The 21,754-nt window shown below is 41.3% G+C and overlaps 1 protein-coding gene across 1 annotated transcript in view; it reads right to left on the bottom strand.

The window, feature by feature from the left end:
* Positions 1-11,307: 11,307 nt before the first annotated feature.
* The window catches only part of MFRP (membrane frizzled-related protein), a 681,594-nt gene continuing 671,147 nt past the window's right edge, over positions 11,308-21,754 (bottom strand). Inside the window, exon 12 of the mRNA XM_088443796.1 lies at positions 11,308-11,532. Coding sequence (XP_088299922.1) covers positions 11,308-11,532 — 225 coding nt within the window. The remainder of the gene's footprint in view (positions 11,533-21,754) is intronic.

Raw genomic sequence — 21,754 nt, 5'->3', positions numbered from 1 at the left:
TTCTTATCCTCTGCCTCTTTTTGTGCTTGTTCTATTATAGTTTTGTCATATTTTTTCTCTATAAATGCTGTACTCAGATCTCGTCCTTGTGCTTTAAAGTCTTCTATTTTTGAGCAATTTCTCCTTAATCTAAGTAACTGTCCTTTTGGAATCATTTGTAACCAGCTTGGATGATGCCAGCTGGTAGACAGGATATAGCTGTTCACATCTACTGTCTTTTTAAATGTATTTGTGTGTATTGTGTTATAAATATATTTAAATCCAGGAATTCAACTTGTTTTCTACTGTAGTTTGCAGTGAATTTTAAATAATTAGAATTGTTATTTAAGGTTGTGATAAAGTCCGTAAGGGTACTTTCTTCTCCTCGCCAAATCAGGAACACATCGTCAGTGTATCTTTTCCAGAATACGAGATTTGCCCCAAGCCTGTGGTCACACCATATATGGTGATCCTCCCACCAACCCATGAATAGGTTGGCATAGCTTGGGGCAGATCTCGTACCCATTGCCGTGCCTGTAGTTTGTATGTAAAATTGATCATCAAATCATATATAGTTATGTTTGAGAATGAAATTGATACTTTCAAGAATGAATTGGCGTTATACTTCCGTAATTGAACTGTCTTTTTCTAAATGATATTTGATGCTATTGATCCCTTGTTCATGGTTAATTATTGAATATAAGGATGTAATATCTGTGGTTACTAGCCATAATTGGTCATCCCACTGAATATCCTGTAGAATATTGAGAATGTGTGTTGTGTCTCTTAGATAGGCAATTTGTTTGGTGACATATGGTTGTAATATAGTATCTAAAAATTCTGACAGATTTGAAGTGAGAGATCCTATGCCCAATATTATGGGTCTGCCTGGAGGTTTTAGTGGGTTCTTATGCATTTTTGGCAAGTAATAAAAGACTGGAATGATGGGATGTGAAGTGTCTATGAATTTAAATTCCTGGTTAGTTAATACACCTTCACTGACTCCTTTTTGTAAATGGTTAGTTAGTTCCTTTTTGAATTGCATTGTGGGATCATTCTTCAATTTGCTGTAAGTAGTTTGATCATCCAATAGCCTATGGGCTTCTGCTACGTAATCAGATTTGTTTAAGACTACAATCCCCCCACCCTTATCGGCTGGCTTGATGATAATTGAATGATTATCTTGTAGTTCTTGTAAAGTTGTCCTTTCTTTTTTAGTCAAATTATGTGTATGATTATTGTATTTGAGGCGTTCAAAATCTTTTTCTACCATTTTTGTGAATGTTTCTATGTGTGGGCTGATTATATGACTGGGATAAAATGTGGAATGAGGTTTCAAGTTTGTCATAGCATTATGGTTTCTGGAAGTATCATTCCTTATCTCTACTGGGTTTACTGTGGAAAAGTATTTTTTAAGTGTCAATTTTCTCTTAAATTTCTGTAGGTCTAAATATGTTTGGAACTTGCTCATATTGTTTGTCGGGGCAAACTTTAATCCTTTTCCTAGTATTGTAAGATGGTCGTTTGATAAGGGAATGTCACTAAGGTTGAATATATCTTGTCCTGACGGACTGGGAGTGTTTAATGTAGTATTTTTGCTTTTCTCTCCTCCCCTGCACCCTCTTCTAGTACCTCTAATTTTCTTTTTCCCATTTTCTTGGGTGTATCATGTATTTTTGTAGATCTGTTTGTCTGGGGTCCTGATAGCTCCCCTAAAAAAACTTCTTGTTGGGAAACACATGGTTGAACTGTTATTTCATGAGTTATTGTACTTTTGTTTGTAGGTAAAGAGAAGTCTATTGTTTCTTTTTCACCATTGGTCCAGCCTTTGTCTATTGATAGTCTGGCTAGTTGTTCATATTGTATGTCCTCCTCTATTTCATGTATAGAAAATGATGTTTCAGATTCTGAGTTGTATGTGGAAAATTCAAAGGAATGTTCTAGATCCAAAATCTTTTGTGTGGTTTGAGGTTTCTTCCAATCGTGCAGTTTAGAAATATATTGCTGGTAGGTTAAATTAAATTTTTTGTATACTGGTGTTGTACATTTGTTATGATATTTTGTCCTAGTGTGATGTCTTGTATCTTTAGTACAATTTCTTGGATATACACTCTTGATTGTCCTAGATGATGATGTACTGATATTGAATTTGTCTCTCAGAATTTTGTTTTTCTAAATCTCAATCAGTTTTTCTTCTCTTTTGAATACTCTACCTGCTGTCAAATTTGATAATGTGATAAATTCTTCGTCATTTTTATATGGTTCTAAAATTTGGTCTAGGGCTGTGATCTCAGTATCTAGGTTATGGAGTTCTTGTGTATGGGTCTCTACAAGTAATGATATAAGTTTTTGTGAACAATCAGCAAGAATGTCATTCCATTTGCTCATGAAAGCTTTATTTTCTTGATTGTGGGTAGGTAATTTTTTGATGCGTAGGCCTTTGGGTACTAATTTATTGTCTGCATACCATTTCAAAGTATGTGCATCCCACCATATTTTAGTTTCTTTAGTAATTAGTTTTTCTAATTTTAGAAATGTGTCACAGAACGTATCTCTATTGTTTTTAGGTGGAATGTCGTCTGTAAGTTCAGCGAATATATTGTTGGCCCTATCTTGTCTTTGTGTTCTAAGATCTAGTAATCCCATCTAGTAATTCTTGCTGCCGATACCTTGTCAGTATAGAAGATCAAGAAATAGTAGAGAGTATCTGCGCACTGAATATAGATGGTTATAACAATCTGCGAGCTGCTGTGTATGATAGCTGACTCTACCAACATTAATACACCAAAAATTTTTAACTGAGACTTTTTTTTGGTATATTACGGAATCACTCTATCATTGTTATTTTTTAATCTTAGAACATAATAGCAAGTACTATTTAGAATATTAGACTAGTATTTTCCCAATACCAATTTTATTACTTTTATGCAGTGTTTAGTTTTATATATTTTACTGTTTTATTATATTATAATAGTCTGCAGTTCAAATACTTGCTTATAGCATTATCCATCTATATTGAATAGTTGAACGAAGTCTAAAATTGTCTCCTATTAGTTGTTTTTCATATAAATATTTCACAATGTTTAGTGTAAGGTTTTACGGGATGGAGACTGCTATCCAGCAGTTACTTCCCATTTTTTTTTGGTTGGAAAATTTAGAAATAGTAGTGGTGAAGCTGAGCATTATGTGCAATCGTTACATTGTATGTTTTCTTAGTGGATTTTTGTAGCAACTTTGTAATATTATAATCAATATATTTATGTCAACTTGTTACATATACAATATCTACTATTTGTAGTATTTGTAACTGATGCTTGTGCTTCAATAAAAAAGTATTTAAGAAAAATAAATTAATTAAATAGATCTTTAATGGCATCATAAATGAAAGGGAAAATAACAAACAACCTAGCCTTCACTCAAGGCAAATATCTCACTTCTTGACCCCTCACTAAATAAGGGCAGCTAGTCTGAAAATATGCAAATATGACAAAGTCTAAGGCCTGCTGTCCGCAGGCCTGAATTCTTAAGCCAGCCATACACAGGCCCTGATTCAGAGCCGGACGCTCTGACAGAGCGCTCGCTCTGAATCAGGGCCGTCCTTCCTAATTTTAGAGCGTCCTCCTGGCCCCTCGCATAGCTGTGGGTGACCACCCACAGCTATAGCGAGCGGACAAAAAGATGGTCGCGATGGTCAAGACCATCACCACCATCAGGCTTGCGACAAGACCCTTGTGGTAAGGTCTCATTGCCACAAGCCCTGGAGTGCTTTCGGCTCTATCAGAACCAAGAGCACTCCCACTGACATCACTTGTGATGTCAGTGGGGCCGGCTCCAGATGGTAGGCATTCCCATTGGAATGCCTCTGTCTGGGCAGCAATGCCCCCGGCACGCCCACCAAAGGGGGCGTGCTGTCACTCACCATCGGCAGCACGCCCCCTTTGTAGCGAGACCCATAGTGACGGCTTGCCCATCGCTATCCAGGTCTCGTGCATGCGCACGACGGAGCCAGCTCACTCGTGCGCATGTGCACTGGGCCAACATCGACCCACTTGCGAACGCTCGGCGCTCGCGAGCGGGTCTGAATTAGGCCCACAGTGCGATATAGTAGCTGATCCGATGTAGTGGTACGATATAGCTGCTATATCGTACCGTGTATGGGCATGAAATTTGCACGCTCCCAAGGGGTTGTACATCGCATCCCCATATTTTACGGAAAATCCACTCAATCTGGGGATGCTATGTACAACTCCATGTTGTGCTATGCGGATGAGGGAGGGAGGTGCCGGCATATCGGGCGGTTGGCCACCACTTCGCTCCATGTGTGGGGACTGCCCAATATGTCAGGCTTCAGATGGGCCGTCGTCATACATGGTGCATATTACCCCGTGTATGGGTCGCATAAGCCTGGCCTGGTCTCTGGCTTAGCTGCACCAGTTTTACATAAAGACAGTGTCAGAGTTTGGTTCTCCCTGCCTCCTTGCAGATAAGAATGTCAGCTTCCTAGCCTCTACTGTCCTCTTGGCTCACTAGCCCAGGAGTTAGCGAACAACATGGCATCTAGCACTAAGAGGAGAGTTCTGTGACGAAGATTCTGATGACATAGAGGATGAGGAGTCTGGGCAGGATGCATACCCCGTAGTTCAAGCGGAGAAGTCTAGCCAAGCAATTACTATAATTAAATGCTTTTTCTAATTTAAATTCCTAAAAATATCTCAAAAACCTTACATGATATCAAATTGCTGATGGTATATTTGGATTCTGCACACAACATTACATTACAGTGTATATATGTATATATATATATATATACATATATATAAATTGTCAGATGCAAAATAGCCTTTACGTGGTGTGCTTATGAAAAAATAATAATCTATAAACAAATTTATTTTTTCACAAATCTCACAAGATGGATAATGTAATGTGTGTCAGTGCAATAACTTGTAAATAGACATCATAGACACCTATAAAAACAGGCACACTCTAAAAAAGGACTCATGCATATTTTTACGCATTATTTAGAGAGCCAGGAAAAAAGTAGCTCCAGTTGCCATAGTTCATGGAAATGGGGGGGGCGTGTCCAGAGCTCTAACTTCATCTCAGTGGGGAGATTTTCAGGAGGTCCGGTCACTACAGCTGGTGAGGGGCATGTATGGAGCTCTAACTCCATCCTGCCTAGAGCCCTCCCTTCTTGCCAGATCTCAGAGGCTGCAATGCATTTGACCTGTGATAGGGTTGGTCTTCGAAGGATACACCATTGCCATCTGTGTTTTTCCATTGATGGCATGAAACCATTGAAGGGGAAACCATTAATGGTTTCACCCATCGAATGGCATTTCTACAGTGGGTAGCAGGCCAGTCAGGCAAGAGGGTGGGACTGAATAAGGGCAGGGCTAACCAGTAGACAAATCACAGATGGAAGTGGGACTGAGTGGCATAAAGGAGATGGAGCTAAGCTCCATTCATCAGCACTGGAAAAAAAACTGCCATCTTTTCTACCATCGATGACGAATTCCATCGATGGCAAACCCATCGACCATTGGTGGTCTATCAACAACATTGTTGTGTGAATTTTTTTCATAATGGATTTAGGCCCATTAAAGGGTACACACACTACTCAAAGGAGTTGTTTGAGTGCTGAAATATCATACCAGAGAAGAGCATTAGTCTTTTCTGCACTGTGCAAAATTTTCAGTGATGCACTCCTTTAGTTATTTGGGAAAGTATCCCAATATTATATTAATTGGAAATATATATTTGACATGCAATCAGGGCCATATTTAGAATTTAGCTTTAAATAAATTGCCCGCCACTGGTGATTGTTCTCCTCACATGCTCACACTGCACAAGAAAACCCTCCATTATAGCTATATATTTGGTTGTATGCTTGCCTACTATCCCAGAATTTGTGGGAGACTCAAGAATTTTGGGCAGTTCTCCTGGACACCTGGTGGCTTGATGATGCAATTTGCGTGAATAGCTTCACTGTGGTCCAGTCACTGTCCTGCTGTAAAATTCCACAAATCTTGGCTTTCTATTTTGGGGACTGCAATGACATGATTTATGGTGCCATGCCTTACACATCTTCCACCAGGAATATCCCCTCTGGGATCTCCCTGGGCCTGAATAATCCATTAAAATACTGCTGTTTGGAAAAAACAAGTATCATACAAGGCAAACTTATGTAAATAATGAAAATGCTGCTCCTTAAATAATATTGCTAACCAAGCTTGCTTGCATGTGAAACTGAACTGGAGTGTTAACATTCTAAAGAGTAAGTGAGGTAAAGAATATCCTCATAAAGGAAAGATATGCAAATCACTCCATGTCAATAAAGGAAATAAACAATTTTAAGGTGGGGTTTTAGTGGAGGACAAAGACAGCAAATATTACAATTGAACACAAATCCACTTGTTGCTTTGTCTACATTTGTATACTATACTTTTATACCTCCCAACTGTCCCGCTTTTGGCGGGACTGTCTTGCTCACCCACCCGGGGTTGCTGTATCCCGCAGTGTGGAGGCTGGGGGAAGTTAGCGGAAAGCTAACATCAGTGCAGAGCAGAGCAGCGAGTGAATAGATGCCATGTACATCTCTTCACTGTGCGGGGAGAGCCTGGGGGCAACCCAGCATATCCTGGAGTGCTGGGCTGCCACCAGAGTAGTGAAATCGGGGATATGGCCTAGCAGTGAAGGGGGCATGGCCCCAGTGACACGCCTCCATTTTTGAGCGTGCAGAGGGACCTGATTTCATGATCGCAAATGTTGGGAGGTTTAAACTTTGTTTACCTGTTTTCCAGCACATCTCACATGTTAAATATAACTTAGAACAGTTACTACACTCTACAGCCATGGCCAAAAGTTTTGAGAATGACACAAGTATTGGTTTTCACAAAGTCTGCTGCTTCAGTTTGTATGATGGCAATTTGCATAAACTCCAGAATGTCATGAAGAGTGATCAGATGAATTGCAATTAATTGCAAAGTCCCTCTTTGCCATTAAAATGAACTTAGGCCCTGATTCAGAGCCGGTCGCTATTTGCGGTCGTTCGTTCCAAAAAAAGGGGTGGCTATTCAAATGAACCGTTCGCTCTTTGCGGTCTGTTCACGCCTCTATGTCTGAACGAGCGAACAAAACTTGCGGTCGTTTTTTGGATAACTACGCCCCCTGGCCGCTCGCATCCTACGTCATGTCCACTATTTATTAGATTAATCGAGTACATCGACCAGCGTATGAACTGCTCGCTATTCTTGGGGTTGGTTTTTCCTACCACAAATTTGCGAGCAGTTCTGGCTCTAAAATAACCCAGTGACGTGGTCGGTGATGCTGCTGTATTAATTATGCACACCCATAAAACGCCCGTTTTGACCTTTAAGCACGCCTGCGTTCTGATCTCCACTCCCCGTTTTCAAGCACCTTCCCCTGTTACCACCCACATACGCCTCCTCCTGTCACTCATATTAGTAGGCATTCGCTATTTAGCGAACAAACGATTTTTGGCTGCACTGACTGGTTTGCGCATGCGTATTACGATCCATATGCATGCGCAGTTGGGCAAACATCGCTCGGAACGAACGAGCGGCTGCTTACGAGCGGCTCTAAATCAGGCCCTTAATCCCCAAAACAACATTTCCACTGCGTTACAGCCCCGCCACAAAAGGACCAGCTGACATCATGTCAGTATTCTCTCGTTAACACAGGTGAGAGTGTTGACGAGGACATGGCTGGAGATCACTCTGTCATACTGATTGAGTTAGAATAACAGACTGGAAGCTTTAAAAGGAGGGTGGAGCTTGGAATCATTGTTCTTCCTCTGTTAACCATGGTTACCTGCAAGGAAATATGTGCAGTGATCATTGCTTTGCACAAAAAGGACTTCACAGGCAAATATATTGTTGCTAGTAAGATTGTAGCTAAATCAACCACTTATCGGATCATCAAGAACTTCAAGGAGAGAGGTTAAATAGTTGTGAAGAAGGCTTCAGGGCACCCAAGAGCATCAAGCAAGTACCAGGACCGTCTCCTAAAGTTGATTCAGCTGTGGGGTTAGGGAACCACCAGTGTAGAGCTTGCTCAGGAATGGCAGCAGACATCTTCACGCACAGTGAGGCAAAGACTTTTGGAGGATAGCCTGGTGTCAAGAAGGGCAGCAAAGAAGCCACTTCACTCCAGGAAAAACATCAGGGACATACTGATATTCTGCAAAAGGTACAGGGATTAGACTGCTGAGGACTGGGGTAAAGTTATTTTCTTTGATGAATCCCCTTTCAGATTGTTTGGGGCATCTGGAAAAACGCTTGTCCAGAGAAGAAAAGGTGAGCACTACCATCAGTCCTGTGTCATGCCAACAGTAAAGCATCCTGAGACCATTCTTGTGTGGGTTTGCTTCTCAGCCAAGGGAGTGGGCTCACTCACAATTTTGCCTAAGAACACAGCCATGAATAAAGAATGGTACCAAAACATCCTCCAAGAGCAACTTCTCCCAACCATCCAAGAACAGTTTGGTGACGAACAATGTCTTTTCCAGCATGATGGAGCACCTTGCCATAAGGCAAAAGTGATAACTAAGTGGCTCGGGGAACAAAACATCAAAATGTTGGGTCCTTGGCCAGGAAACTTCCCAGACCCATTGAGAACTTGTGGTCAATCCTCAAGAGGGGGGTGGACAAACAAAAACCCACATAGTATGACAAACTCCAAGCATTGATTAGGCAAGAATGGGTGGCCATCAGTCAGTATGTGGCTTAGAATTTGATTGACAGCATGCTAGGGTGAATTGCAGAGGTCTTGAAAAAGAAGGGTCAACACTGAAAATATTGACTCTGCATAAACTTTATGTAATTGTCAATAAAAGCCTTTGACACTTATGAAATGCTTGTAATTTTACTTCAGTATACCATAGTAACATCTGACAAAAAGGTCTAAAAACACTGAGGCAGCAAACTTTGTTAAAACCAATACTTGTGTCATTCTCAAAACTTTTGGCCATGGCTGTACACCATATCTATCTGGCAGCTCATAACATTATGCGTAATGTCATAAGTACTACTCAGAAACCACTATTTGACTAAAATATTGTTTATTGTGTATTTTTATCTTCTTTCATTCCTTCTCTCACTCATATTGTATATTATGTTGTCACTTTGTTTGTCTTTTCTTTCCTGACATCAAACTGTTTCTTTCAGTCTTCCAGCAGTGATGCTCTCCCCCTCACCACACCCTTGTGAGTCAATCTTTTCAAACTATTTAAGAAAGCCAAAAATCACAATGGAAAATATCAGGCAGAGAAGGAAATGAAAGACAGAAAATGAGGGCAAGTACAAGTAAAAGTCCAAAACTGGGGAGAGACAATATTCATTGTGGGAAAAGGGTTCTCAAGACAGACAGAAAAAGACAAGGAACTGGGAACTCAAGGTGAATAAAAAGACTTTTGGGCAATAAAGATTTATTATCTTTATTATTTAATTGTAAGAAAAGGGTAACTTTCTACAGTTAAACAATTATGAACAGTATATAATTTGTCTTACAAGAATGACTAATATCTAAAAAATTGCATAATATTAAATCTAGTATGTTCATATAAGCATAGTTCAAGAAATAACTTATACCCCTTTTACACCAACCTAAAAAAGGATTTTCGTCTGTGTAAATGGATCCACCCAGGTCCAGGGACCTGGGGATCCAACTCGGGTACTTTGCAGGGTTGGCCATGGGTCGTTCCCGTGACACCCTGCAGTGTAAAGAGCGTAATCCGGGTCACGATGACCCGGATCGTGCCGCATGCCACCCGATTGGCCGGATTCAGTGCTCTTAGAGATGACATAATCTCCAAGCATCCACTGCAACTCTGAAGAGCCGGGTCACTGCAGACCCAGCTCCAGTGTGAATGGCACCAACTCGGGAATATCCTGGGTCGGCACCGCAGTCTGAAAGGGGAAAGTTCCAGGTCTGATCCAGATTAGAACCCTGTTCCAACTCTCGGGTCAGACCCAGAATTTTGGTATAAAAGAGGTATAAAACTTTTCCAAAAGTTATAAGAAGCATTTTTCTGCGGGGTCAACCCTGACCTTGCTTTATAAGAAACTTGTTATCAAGCAGACTTTATATTTATACAAGGGGCCTATTTATTAATTTAGGGTTTTATTGTGGCAATAAGAAATTAAGGGGGCTGTCCAATTAGGTATTAGTTAGCTTGTTTGAGCATTGTTTGAGGAACTTGCACTGTGAATTCAAAACTCACATTTTTTTTTCCAAAGAGGGTGTGAAAAGGTAGGGAAAATCTTCATTTTAAGGTCATGTCAGGTAATGTCACAGTGCAGAACCCCTTGGACCCCGCCCTAATGACTAATTAGGCATTTTGAAGTTTTCAATTAGTTCAGTTGGTCCAATAATTACATGTCATTTTGGGTATTAAAAAAATGGACTCAAATAAGCCCAAACTTTTGTGTTAGCTGAAGCACGCCAAATTTAAAGTATTTTTAAAATGAAGTATAATTGCTTTTTAAAAATTACTGCCGACATTACTGCCGGAATCATGCCCCAGAATGCTGTGTGAACTGCACTCTGGGACGCATGCGAATAAAGTAAAAGTGCGTGTGCAGAAATCAGCTACAGCAAGGGTGGCTGATAATCAGTCTCCCCTGCCCCATGCAGGGGAGATGTGCTCTGCAATTAGGTGTGGGGACATGGCTAGGCCATGGGGGAGGGGGGTTAATGGGGGTCATTATTTCATGGGAGTGGCTATGCTGCCTCATACATTTTTTTTTGTTTAGGGGAGAATATATTAAGAAAATTTACACATATAGTGACACATGGGGACGTGGATAGTAAACTGGGATGCCCATTGACAATGGGGGTGAGGGTGGGAGCTCTTCCACAGTGATCTGTTACCACTAGGGGATTGATAATGCTGGGGATCTTTTGTCACTGAGGGGCTATTTCTGATAAGGAGTGGGAAGATGTGTTAGCTACTGAGGCCAAGCTCTGGATTGCTCCAGAAACCTAAGGCTTTTGAGGTAAAAAATTGTGTATTGCAGCAGATATCATGAATAACTGCTGCGGTTCCTCACAGATACATCCCGGTGACACTTAATATTTCTGTGTAGCTCCGAAAACACCTGTTATTCTGCTAATATTTGTTGATAAATACAGTAGGCCCCCAAGTTCACATAACACCAACTTACAACTGATTACTATACTAATTTGTACATTGATACATCACATATATAGAAATAAGAGGACTTAGGTTTGATACATTTAACTTTTTTGTCTGCAACATTCATATATGCAGAATAAAGATTACAATTTTTTGATTAGATTATAGGATGTTTATGGAATCACACAGTCTGGTTGCTGGTTTTGTGGTAGTAACCGGTCACAGTTAAAGGGCCATGAAAAACCAAGCTGCTCTAGCTGTGTAAGACATAAATACATTGCATTTAGACAGACCGAGCGACATGGCTGCAATGCACCACCATCAGATGAGCAACTGGGAACCAATAGGGCACACAGTAATGGCCGCATAGCAGGGAAACATGGCAGTTCCTGAAGAATCTGTAAGTGTAAAATAAAATTATATTAATTCAAATTTTAGAAATATTTTGTCTATATTAAGACAAGTCTTTGTGTGTGAGAGAGAAATAGAGAAAATATAGTAGATCATTGCCTGTCTCCTGTAGGAAAACTGTTGAGCAGATCTGGACAATGCAGTCCCCATCATGATGCTTGAACATGGACCTAAAATGTAGACTTTTGGATGGTATGCAGTATTAGTATTTTACAATACAACACCGGTTTTCAAACTCGGTCCTCAGGACCCCAAACAGTGCATGTTTTCCAGGTCTTCTCACAAAACTAATAGTGAAATAATTAGCTCTATCTGTGGATCTTTTAAAATGTGTCAGTGAGTAATGAATACACCTGTGCACCTGCTGAGCGACCTGAAAAATATGAACTGTGTGGGGTCCTGAGGACTGAGTTTGACAACCACTGCATCATAACCATTGCTGAAAGAGTCTCTAAGCTCTCATGTTATTGTACATTTATACATTTTAGGCTGTCCACTACAGTCCTTTGTTGCTATGTAAAACAAACTTTATGCCTGATGCAAAGTTGAAAACAAGTTAGTTGTACTGTATATGCTCCCGCTATGCAAGTAGAGTAATAGCTTCATATATTCTCCCGCTTGTATGCATCTTGCAGTGCACCCACCCCATATCTGTACTGATGGTTTATCATCATCAGTGCACACTTGTACCAGCCTACAGTATACTTGGTGTAAATGATAAAGGGCCAGACCCAGGTCTACTAGCATCCTGTGCAGGAAATTTTGGAGTGCCCGCCCTCCCTACAAACCAGCTGTATTTATAAGTAATACTTTTATTTACCAAAAAATATATTTCCTAGTTTTTAATTAAACAAAGAATTTCACAGAAGAGAAATAATGGAATACAGAGGAGTCAAGACACATTGGGGGGAATTCAATTCAGCGCGATGAGAGAGAGAGCTCCCGCAGCTATTTAATTCAATGCGCTGTGTGCCTTGTCGGAAAGCAGGTAAGTCAGAGAAAGCTGGTTCTCGCAACTTAACCTGGGTGTTAAGGTGCGCTAACTGGCAATCTCTGACTAAAGTGCCAGGCGCGCAGCTGTTAGCGCCGCGCTAAACCGGCAAACAGCTGCATGTCTTGCACTTTTGTCGGATTTCATCACGTTTGCGAAAAACAGAGTTGAATTGAATAGCTGCGGGAGCTTCCTACCGCAGCTATCTTCCATTGCACTGAATTGAATTCCCCCCATTGTCCTCCGCAGGAATAAAATATACAATTTATCTACTACAGAAATAAAAAACACACACACATTGGTCGCCACAGGAAAAAAACACACAATGTGTCCACCAGAGGAAAAAAAAATCACAAACATTGATTAATTGCCCCATATGTCAAAAAGAAATCACAGCTGTTACTCCCATCCTGATGGGAGTAACAGCTAACAGAACTTGGACAGCACCAGTATGAGTAGATGAAGAGCAAAAATCAGAGAAAACTCACACCAAAATAGAATAATCAAATAGACAACCTCATGTAAACACTGCTGAAGTAGAAATGAGGTACCCCACTTAGGTTTAGTATAAACAAATTAATGGTGCTATGTGCAAGGTGGCCTTACCTTCCACACCTGTTCTTCCACTACCTTTCTGAAATTTCTACAGAGAGTTATTAGTTTAACACTCAATACACCAATAGTTGGTGCAATGAACAGTGGTATTTTATTCACACTAGTATACTAACACCAAGATTAACTGGATCAATTACAAGACATTTGTAGTTATACATTACATGCAATACATATTCTAACAATCTCACACAAAGAATTACACATAACCAGGTGGGTATTTTATTGTACTGGAACCGCCTTACTACGTTGCTGTTCCTCTGCAAAATAAATGATTAAGGAACAACAGTATACATTTATCAGCATGACCTCAATACCTGCCCTAAAACTAGTACAGTATCCGAAGCAGCTGCTCTTACTACAAGTCTATTACCTCAATACAGTTTCTAAAGGGCTGGCCAGCTATATCTGTAAGGTAGTGCACTTTGGATGACTTGCTGGAGGTATACCTTGCTGAAGGTGTGGGGTCTTGAACTCTTTGTACTTCAGTTTTGCGTGGCAATGGCAATCCTGGGCTCAAAAATGTCAGTGATGCCACCATATATGGTCAAAAGCAGTTTTAAAACCCATTTAAACTGACCTCAAACAACGTCTATTGGGTTGGGTTTGCGATCCCGGCGCTGATAATGCTGGCGGTTAGAATACCAGCAGTATAATCCAGACGGTGGAAATCCCAGTGCATGCAGGTAAGTATTCTAACCCTTCTCCTAACCCTACCCCACATTTCCCACAGCTTAACCATCCGCCTATTCTTAATACTCACCGTTGGGATCGCAGCCGTCTGGATTTTGGAGCTGAGATTCTGACTACTGTCATGATTCCAGCGCCAGGATTCTGTCTGTGGCAGGATGCTGACTACATCCCCTTCTAACAACATCTGCACTGTAACATTCACTCATTTAAGAGCTGGACATTACATATTTGTGTCATCAAAGTATGTTTATTTTGTATTGTTTATTTTTATTGTTTTATATATGAGTTTTATGGCAATTTCCCACCAATAATAGATGAATGAGCGGTTCATCAGTATCAACCACTGCACTGCATATATGCCGACTTTCAGGCAGTCCCTTCCAGGAGGGTTCTGCCAGGTCGGTGCAGCAGGGAGGGTGGGGGGGGGCTGAAGTTGGTGGGGGGGGGGCTGAAGTTGGTGGAGTGGGGGTGTTTATAATGCCGATATTACCAACATTACAAAGCAGGGGTGGGGCTACAATGACGCGATTCAGCGCGAATTGGGCCATCGCCCCCCACACCGCCCACTTTCTCGTGTGGTCACGGGGAGTAGTGGGGGGCCAGCGGATGATGTGGGGGACTTGCCTCCTCTTGCTGGGTGTTGGGAGCAGCACCCGATTTTCGTGAGGCTCCCGACAGTCCCAGGAGAGTAGGACAGTATGCTGCACTGCAATACAATACTAATAGCCTGCAAGCTTCTGACGCTGCAGGGATCTAAGCTAAACCAAGTCTTTCAAATTGCCACTTTCATGATTGGCATTGTGTTGGTGATAGAAATGGTTCTAGGTGTGTTTCAGGTGCGCAGCCTGATGTCAGACATGTCTGCTGAGGGTGGGGCTACAGCTTCTGCACTGGCCATAGTGAGGCTTCAGGATAACAGCAGCATATGCTAAATTCCAGCAAAGCCAAATGGTCTCCAGTCCCACTTCATTATTTCCTCAGGCAGTGGGCAAGGGATTTCTGAAATGGATGGAGTTAATCTCACTGGATAGAATAAATTGCCTGAATGTATGATACTGCTGATGTAGTTCTGTATGTGCACTAATCCATTAGGAAAGACCATGAATGCATAGGAGTTTATCCCAAACCTTTTGCTGTGAGATGCATTTCCAATTAATCGAGGGCTGTTCTTTTGGGAGCATTCATTGAGAGTTCTCTACTCTGAAACCTATTTGGATATATATATATATATATATATATATATATATAAAATCTGAATTATCAGATTTGCCTTATTGACAGGTCCAGAGATGGGCATGGTATTGCTTACCTCTGAGCATCACCCAGCGATCTTTATTCAGCTCCTGTTCCCTGTGCCTGTAACACTGTAACACCCTGCACGCATACAGGGGGCAGCGCTGGCTGACTTAAGGCTCTGTGTGGTCGATTCAAATGTTTTGCCAACAGCTTTTTTTTTTTTTAAGACTCCCAACAGAGCAATTCAATTGTTGCTCCGTCACAGCACGATAGCCGCCGGTGCCGGCATTTCTGCACGCACGCTCAGGATGGTGTGAGCAGAAATGTGTGAGAAACCCCCTAACCAGAACTTCAGACGATTAGCCATTTTACACAGCTAAAACCGGGGCAAAGAGGGCTATATAATTAGTGAGCACCCAGAACAATTGAATTGCATCACTGGTTAATTAATCACACCTAAAAAAACAGGATCCCGGGCCCGATCCTCTTCTGCAAGAAGCACCTGGAATGTGAATAGATGCTGCTCACAGAGCTTATGGGCTCTGAGTCTTCCCTCAGCTGCCAGTGTGTGATGCCAGAGTGCTCCCAGTGTGTGGTGGGAGCATTCTTTGCGGTGCCACTGTGTTTGTTGGGACCCATCTGTTTGGTGACAGGGTGCTTCCAGTGTTCACTGGGTACCCTTTTTGTAGTACTAGTGTGTGGAGGGACACTTCTGTGCAGTGCCAGGGTGGTGCCATTGTGTTTTCAGACACTTCTTTGTGATGGGCCCTTCTGTGTGGTGCCAGGGTGCTGCAAGTGTTTGCTGGGACTCTACTGTACAGTGCCAATGTTTGCTGAAACAAGTTTGTGCAGTGCCAGTGTGCTGTCAGTGTGTGTTGTGTGCCTTCTGTCCAATGCAAGTGAAAACCCCTAACACCCTCTTTGCCCCCCAGTACGACAGCTGCTGTCTACCCTTGACCCCTCCCCTCCTTACCCCCAGCACAGCCATGCCCCTTGCCCCCCAGTTCTGTCGCAACTGCTGTCTGCACATTCCCCCTCCCTAACCCCATCTCTGCATGCCCTTATTCCCCTCTACAACCATTTCTACCCAATCTTCTCCATGCCTTTACCCCCAGCTCTGCCCCAACTGCTGCTTGCCATCACTCTCCCATAATATGTAACGGCACCCTGAAACAGTGGCATAGGAACCCAATTTGTCAAAGAGAGGGGACCCACACATTTTTTCATTCACCGCTATGTTATATTATTGAAGGACAACATGAAATGCAATGTTTACCCTTGTCTATTTGGTCAGTGCTTCCGATTTGCTCTATAGAAGGGAGAATTACTTATCCTAATGTATCAGCTGCAAACATACAGAATCTGCAACAATCAAATATAATGTAGGTTATAAGTAAGATCAGCACATTTTGTCTCCTTTGAAGCTTGTGAATATAAAAAAATAATAAAATGATGTAGCTATATTTCTTTTTAAGTGGCCTAACATTTAAGTCTCAGTTGGTGGCAAAAGTGCAGAAAATGCATCTTAACTTAATTTCACACTATCAAAATCTGTAAAGCGTCTGGGGGCCTTGGTGACCCTCGGCCATTTACTTTAAATTTACATACCAGCACTTTTCTTTACTCACATCAACTTCTGAGCTATTTAAATTATAAGTGGAATGTTCATTGCCTATAACATTTGGCACAACAATTTAGATGGACACTATGTATTCGCAGCAGACATGTGTGGCTCATTCCCCACTCCCATACCTGGCCACACCCCCTAACCACGCTCCCCTAATCATGGTGCCCCCCTGGTCATTTTTTTCTGAATCCACCACTGATACAGTGTATATATTTATATATATATATATATATATATATATATATATACATATATATGATACATATGTGTTATATATATATATATATATATATATATATATAACTTTACATATATACATATATATTATGTATATGGTAATTATGTATATTTACTTTATATGCACATATTTACTTTAAACAAATACACACACCGGACTTGCGCTGCTGGGATTGGTAACAATATTTAATATATATTATATGATGTATTGTCAAAAACCCGCATAAATAACGTGCGTAAATGGGTATAACAATGTATAAAATGAGTTAAAACCTAAACATATTGAATAGGTGCATGGTAAGAAAAATAATAAATAGAATGGTATAAAGAAAATGAGGAGATGGGAAGGGACAGAGAGGAAGAAAACAGGAAATAGCAAGTATTGCAATACAATTAAATAAACATATAATTACATATAGATGCAATTAAATGAACCAAGGATAAATCTGCAGATTGTCAAGTATTAACTGAGTGTCATGACACTATTTTAAGGTATTATAATCCAAGTGGTTTAAATAGGATTTATGCCAAGATTACTGACAGTATTCTCCTTTGAAAAAATAATAGTATTCGCTAGTAGCTAAAAGCAAACAGTCACGAGAAATCCGTGTCAAAGTTACAATGTATCCTTACAATGTACCCTTTGTAAAAAAATGCATTACAAGTGTCAATTAAAAGTAGGGGTGAGCGGATTCGGTTCTACTCGGTTCCGTTCGGATTTAAAAACCGAATCTTATTGGGTATCAGCTGTCACGAGTTTTGGATAGCCAATAAGATTCGGTTTTTAAATCCGAACGGAACCGAGTAGAACCGAATCCGCTCACCCCTAATTAAAAGCTGTAGTTATCCACAAATTACCCCTAGATACCTGAAGACCCGATAGATAAGCGGTCTCTTTAGCACATGGCATCAGTAGTTGATTATGGACTCACGGTTGCGGGGTAAGGTATCGGGGTTCCAGTGTTGGGCGTTCGATGCCAGCAGTCGCTGTGACCGGAGGATTCTCCCCGCTTGGATATATGCAAACAATGGTCCGAGTCAGCATGCACGGATGTGGTTATATAGTCTGAGCGTCCTTGGAAGTGTGTAGGGTTCGGGGCTCTACCCGTGGCTATGCACGGGTGAGTGTAACAGAGGCTCTCTGTAGCAGCTGGATGTTCTGGCGTTCCGTGTGATTTAATGGAGTGTAAACCCTTTATGCAGTGACCGGAGCTCCACTGTCCTCTATGTACAGTGGAAATAACAGCTTACAGATGCAGCCGGAAAATTCAGCTTTAGATAGAGGTCGGATGTCGTGAAGCCCTTTGACGCGTTTCGTCAGTAGTAGGGAAATTGATGGAAACACTCTTAAAAAAAGAGTCATTGATAATCTCAAATCCAGCAATTTGCAGGATCCCAAACAGCATGGATTTACTGGGGGGAGATCATGTCAAACAAATCTTATTGACTTTTTTGACTGGGTGACTAAGGAAATAGATAGATGGGGGCCATAGATATAGCTTATCTAGACTTTAGTAAGGCTTTTGATACTGTTCCACATCACAGACTGTTAAATAAACTGGAAAGCATGGGATTGGATACAAAGATAGTTGAATGGATAAGATTATGGCTGCAGGATAGGAAACAGAGAGTTGTAGTAAATGGAGTGCTGTCTCAAGAGGGAAATGTTACCAGTGGAGTACCTTAGGGATCTGTACTTGGACAGGTGATTTTTAATATCTTTATTTGTGACATTGCAAATGGTATTGAAGGGAAACTATGCCTTTTTGCAGATGACACAAAGGTATGCAACAGGTTTGACACACCAGGAGGGGTAAAACAAATGATTGATGATCTAGGTAGACTAGAGGAGTAGTCAAGAACATGGCAACTACAGTTTAATGCCACAAAATTTAAGATCATGCACTTGGGTCTCAAAAATCCAAAGGCTAAATATAGTATTAATGGCACTATACTGGAAACTACTGAAGAGGAAAGGGATCTAGGAGTCACTATTTCAGGTGACTTAAAGGCAAGCAAACATTGTAACAAAGCAATGAGGAAGGCAAGTCAGATGCTAGGTTGCATAGGGAAAGGAATCAGTAGCAAAAAAAAAGAAGTATAGGTCATTGGTACATCCTCATCTTGAATACTGTGTTCAGTTCTGGAAGCCATATCTCCAGAAGGATATTAATACATTAGAGACTGAATAAAGAAGGGCAACTAAAATGGTGCAAGGTCTACACCACAAAATGTACGAGGAAAGACTAAAAGATCTTAATATGTATAGTTTGGAGCAGAGAAGGGAAAGGGGGACATGATAGAAACATTCAACTATATAAAGGGTTTTAACAAGGTAAAGGATAGAGAATTATTAGAACAAGAGAGGACATGTTCTGAAACTGGAGGGTGGTAGGTTCAGGGGAAAATTGGGATAGACATAAGGATGTCCTTCAGAAGAAGTAAGGATCAATAAGCATTGAGGTAACAATATGTTTAAAACTGGGGAAGACTAGTTGGGCCAAGTGGTTCTTATCTGCCATCAAATTCTATGTTTCTATCTATGGTGTGTGCAGAAGCACTGCACAGATCAGTGTGATCTGTGCAGTGTTCTGTGTTATAGGTGAAAGAAAAGGTTAAAAATGAATAATAAAATCGTCATAGGGTCCACCCCCGAAAGCATATCCAGCCCTGGAGCTCTGAGTCTGTTCTTTGTACAAGAAAATAGACCGAAAACTGGCATGGAGTTCCCCGTATAACCAGCAGCGGGCTGAACCAGCCAAGGTGGTTATGCAATAGCAGGAGGACACACAGCATGGGGTCCCCCTGCCAAAGCATTCACAAACCCCAAACTGGCCAGGCCAGACTGGTAATCATAGGAAAGTGGGGAACCTAAAAATAAAATGGGGTCCCACTTCAGATGCTGCTAATTGACTAAAACTGGTTTGACTCTGGCTAATCATGTCTAGAGTGCAGGAACCCATATGAGGTACCTGTCATTCTTTGGGGAAGTGCTGTATGTACAGTATGTACATACATCAATTCTGGTTCATTGGGATTGGGTATTAATTTTTTGTTTTGCCAAGCTACCTGGATACCTACTGGAAAAGAGGACTGACCAGCACCATGGAGTAGGGGTGAGTATGTAGTGTGAGTTAGGGTGAGTGAATAAGTGAGCGTGCAAGCAAACTAATGTGTAATAAAGTGTTAAACTATTTGTCTGTGTATTGTGATTTTAAAAAAATATTTTCTTCACAGTCTAGATACGGGTGCCAGCAGTGCTTCTACAAGTACCACTGGGCAGACTTGCTGGGATCTGTAGTCCCACTGTGAAGAACAATATTATTTGTATATTTTATAAATTTCCCCTGCACTCACTGCCACTAGGGGTGCGGCGAAAACTCTGAGCTGCTGGTTGATCCTCGGGAGGGGGACATCATTTTATTTTTGGGGCCCCTCAGTGGCAAACGCAGGATTTCCAGAGGGGGGTTTCCAAATGCTTAATTTTAGAGTGAGTGTTGCCTGTCAATGAAGAGGGCAGAATTAGTACTTAACCAGCTTTAATAAGCGTCATACAAAGTGTATTGTGTGTAATAAATCCAGCATATACAAGACCAGTGATCACAGTAAGCCATTAGATGTGCCAGTAGGCCATCCTGCCTGAGCTGAATATATTTATTTTAGATGTGGGCACCATTCCAGCATTGGAGCAAGTGCGGAAGCCTGGAGGAGCAGCAGAAGAACCTAGCACTGCCCTGGACATATATGTACATATTGGGCTCTATAGCAGTGCATCTCTAACAGTGCATGTTTTCCATATCTTCTAGTTGGTGCACAGGTTATTTATTACTGGCTGATACATGTTAAAAGATCCACAGGAGGTGCTAATTATTTCATTTGTGATACTGAGAAGAACATGCAGCACTAGTAACAATCTATTATATTACTATTTCTATTGCGGTCATGCTGTGGGCTGGGGAGGGGGGGTTTCCAGGCAGATGGAAACCCCCCATGCGTTTGCCTATGCCCCCACTTTCTGAGGATTGACAGTCCTGGGGCTGATTTTGGGTAGGTGAATACTTTGGCAGGGGAACTCAGCGCTCTGTGTCTTCCTGCTATGGCAGCCCAGGCTAGTTATAGGAATATAGGGGGAACCCTACGCCTGTTTTTCAGCCAATTTTCCTGTACCAGAATGGGCTTAGAGGTCCAGGGCTAGCTGGTTATGCTTTTTTTGGGGGGGCCATGCTGATTTGATTTATTAATTTTTAACCCTTTCTACTTTCTTCTAACACTATGCCCCCTATGTGGTGGCGCCAATGTTCAGCCACTCCACTTGAGCGGCCCTGACATGATATGCCTAGAAAGTTGTGTTTTTACAGTGCTGTCTAATTCTGCATGGCCTGTAGTTCTCTTGATACCCTGTCAATGACCTTTGACTATATGAAGTAGACCTGTTATGCATCTTCAGTCATAGCCATCTGCAGTATGTGTATATACACCCCTATTGAATACTTTATAGACACAGTATCTTGAATCCTGATGAAATCAAGCTGATTGAAATAAAAGTCACCCTGTTATCAGTGGAAAGCTAGCTGACCATTACTTGAGGTGTAAATCTAGGGTTTTAATCTGATGCCAATATAATATATAGGTGTCTATTTACTAAGCAGTGTTAGGAGACAGAGTGAAAAGTGATAAGAAAGTGATAAGGTGCCAGCCAGTCAGCTCCCAACTGTCATCTCACAGGCTGTGTTTGACAAATGACAGTTGTGAGCTGATTGGCTGGCATCTTATCACTTTCTTTTCACTTTTCACTCTGTCTCCTAACACTGCT

The sequence above is a fragment of the Taudactylus pleione genome, unplaced genomic scaffold, assembly GCF_031769625.1.
Source record: "Taudactylus pleione unplaced genomic scaffold, aTauple2 ptg000334l, whole genome shotgun sequence".
NCBI classification, from domain to species: domain Eukaryota; kingdom Metazoa; phylum Chordata; class Amphibia; order Anura; family Myobatrachidae; genus Taudactylus; species Taudactylus pleione.
Note: the sequence above shows the minus strand (reverse complement) of the source record. Positions and strands in the feature narration are given on the sequence as shown.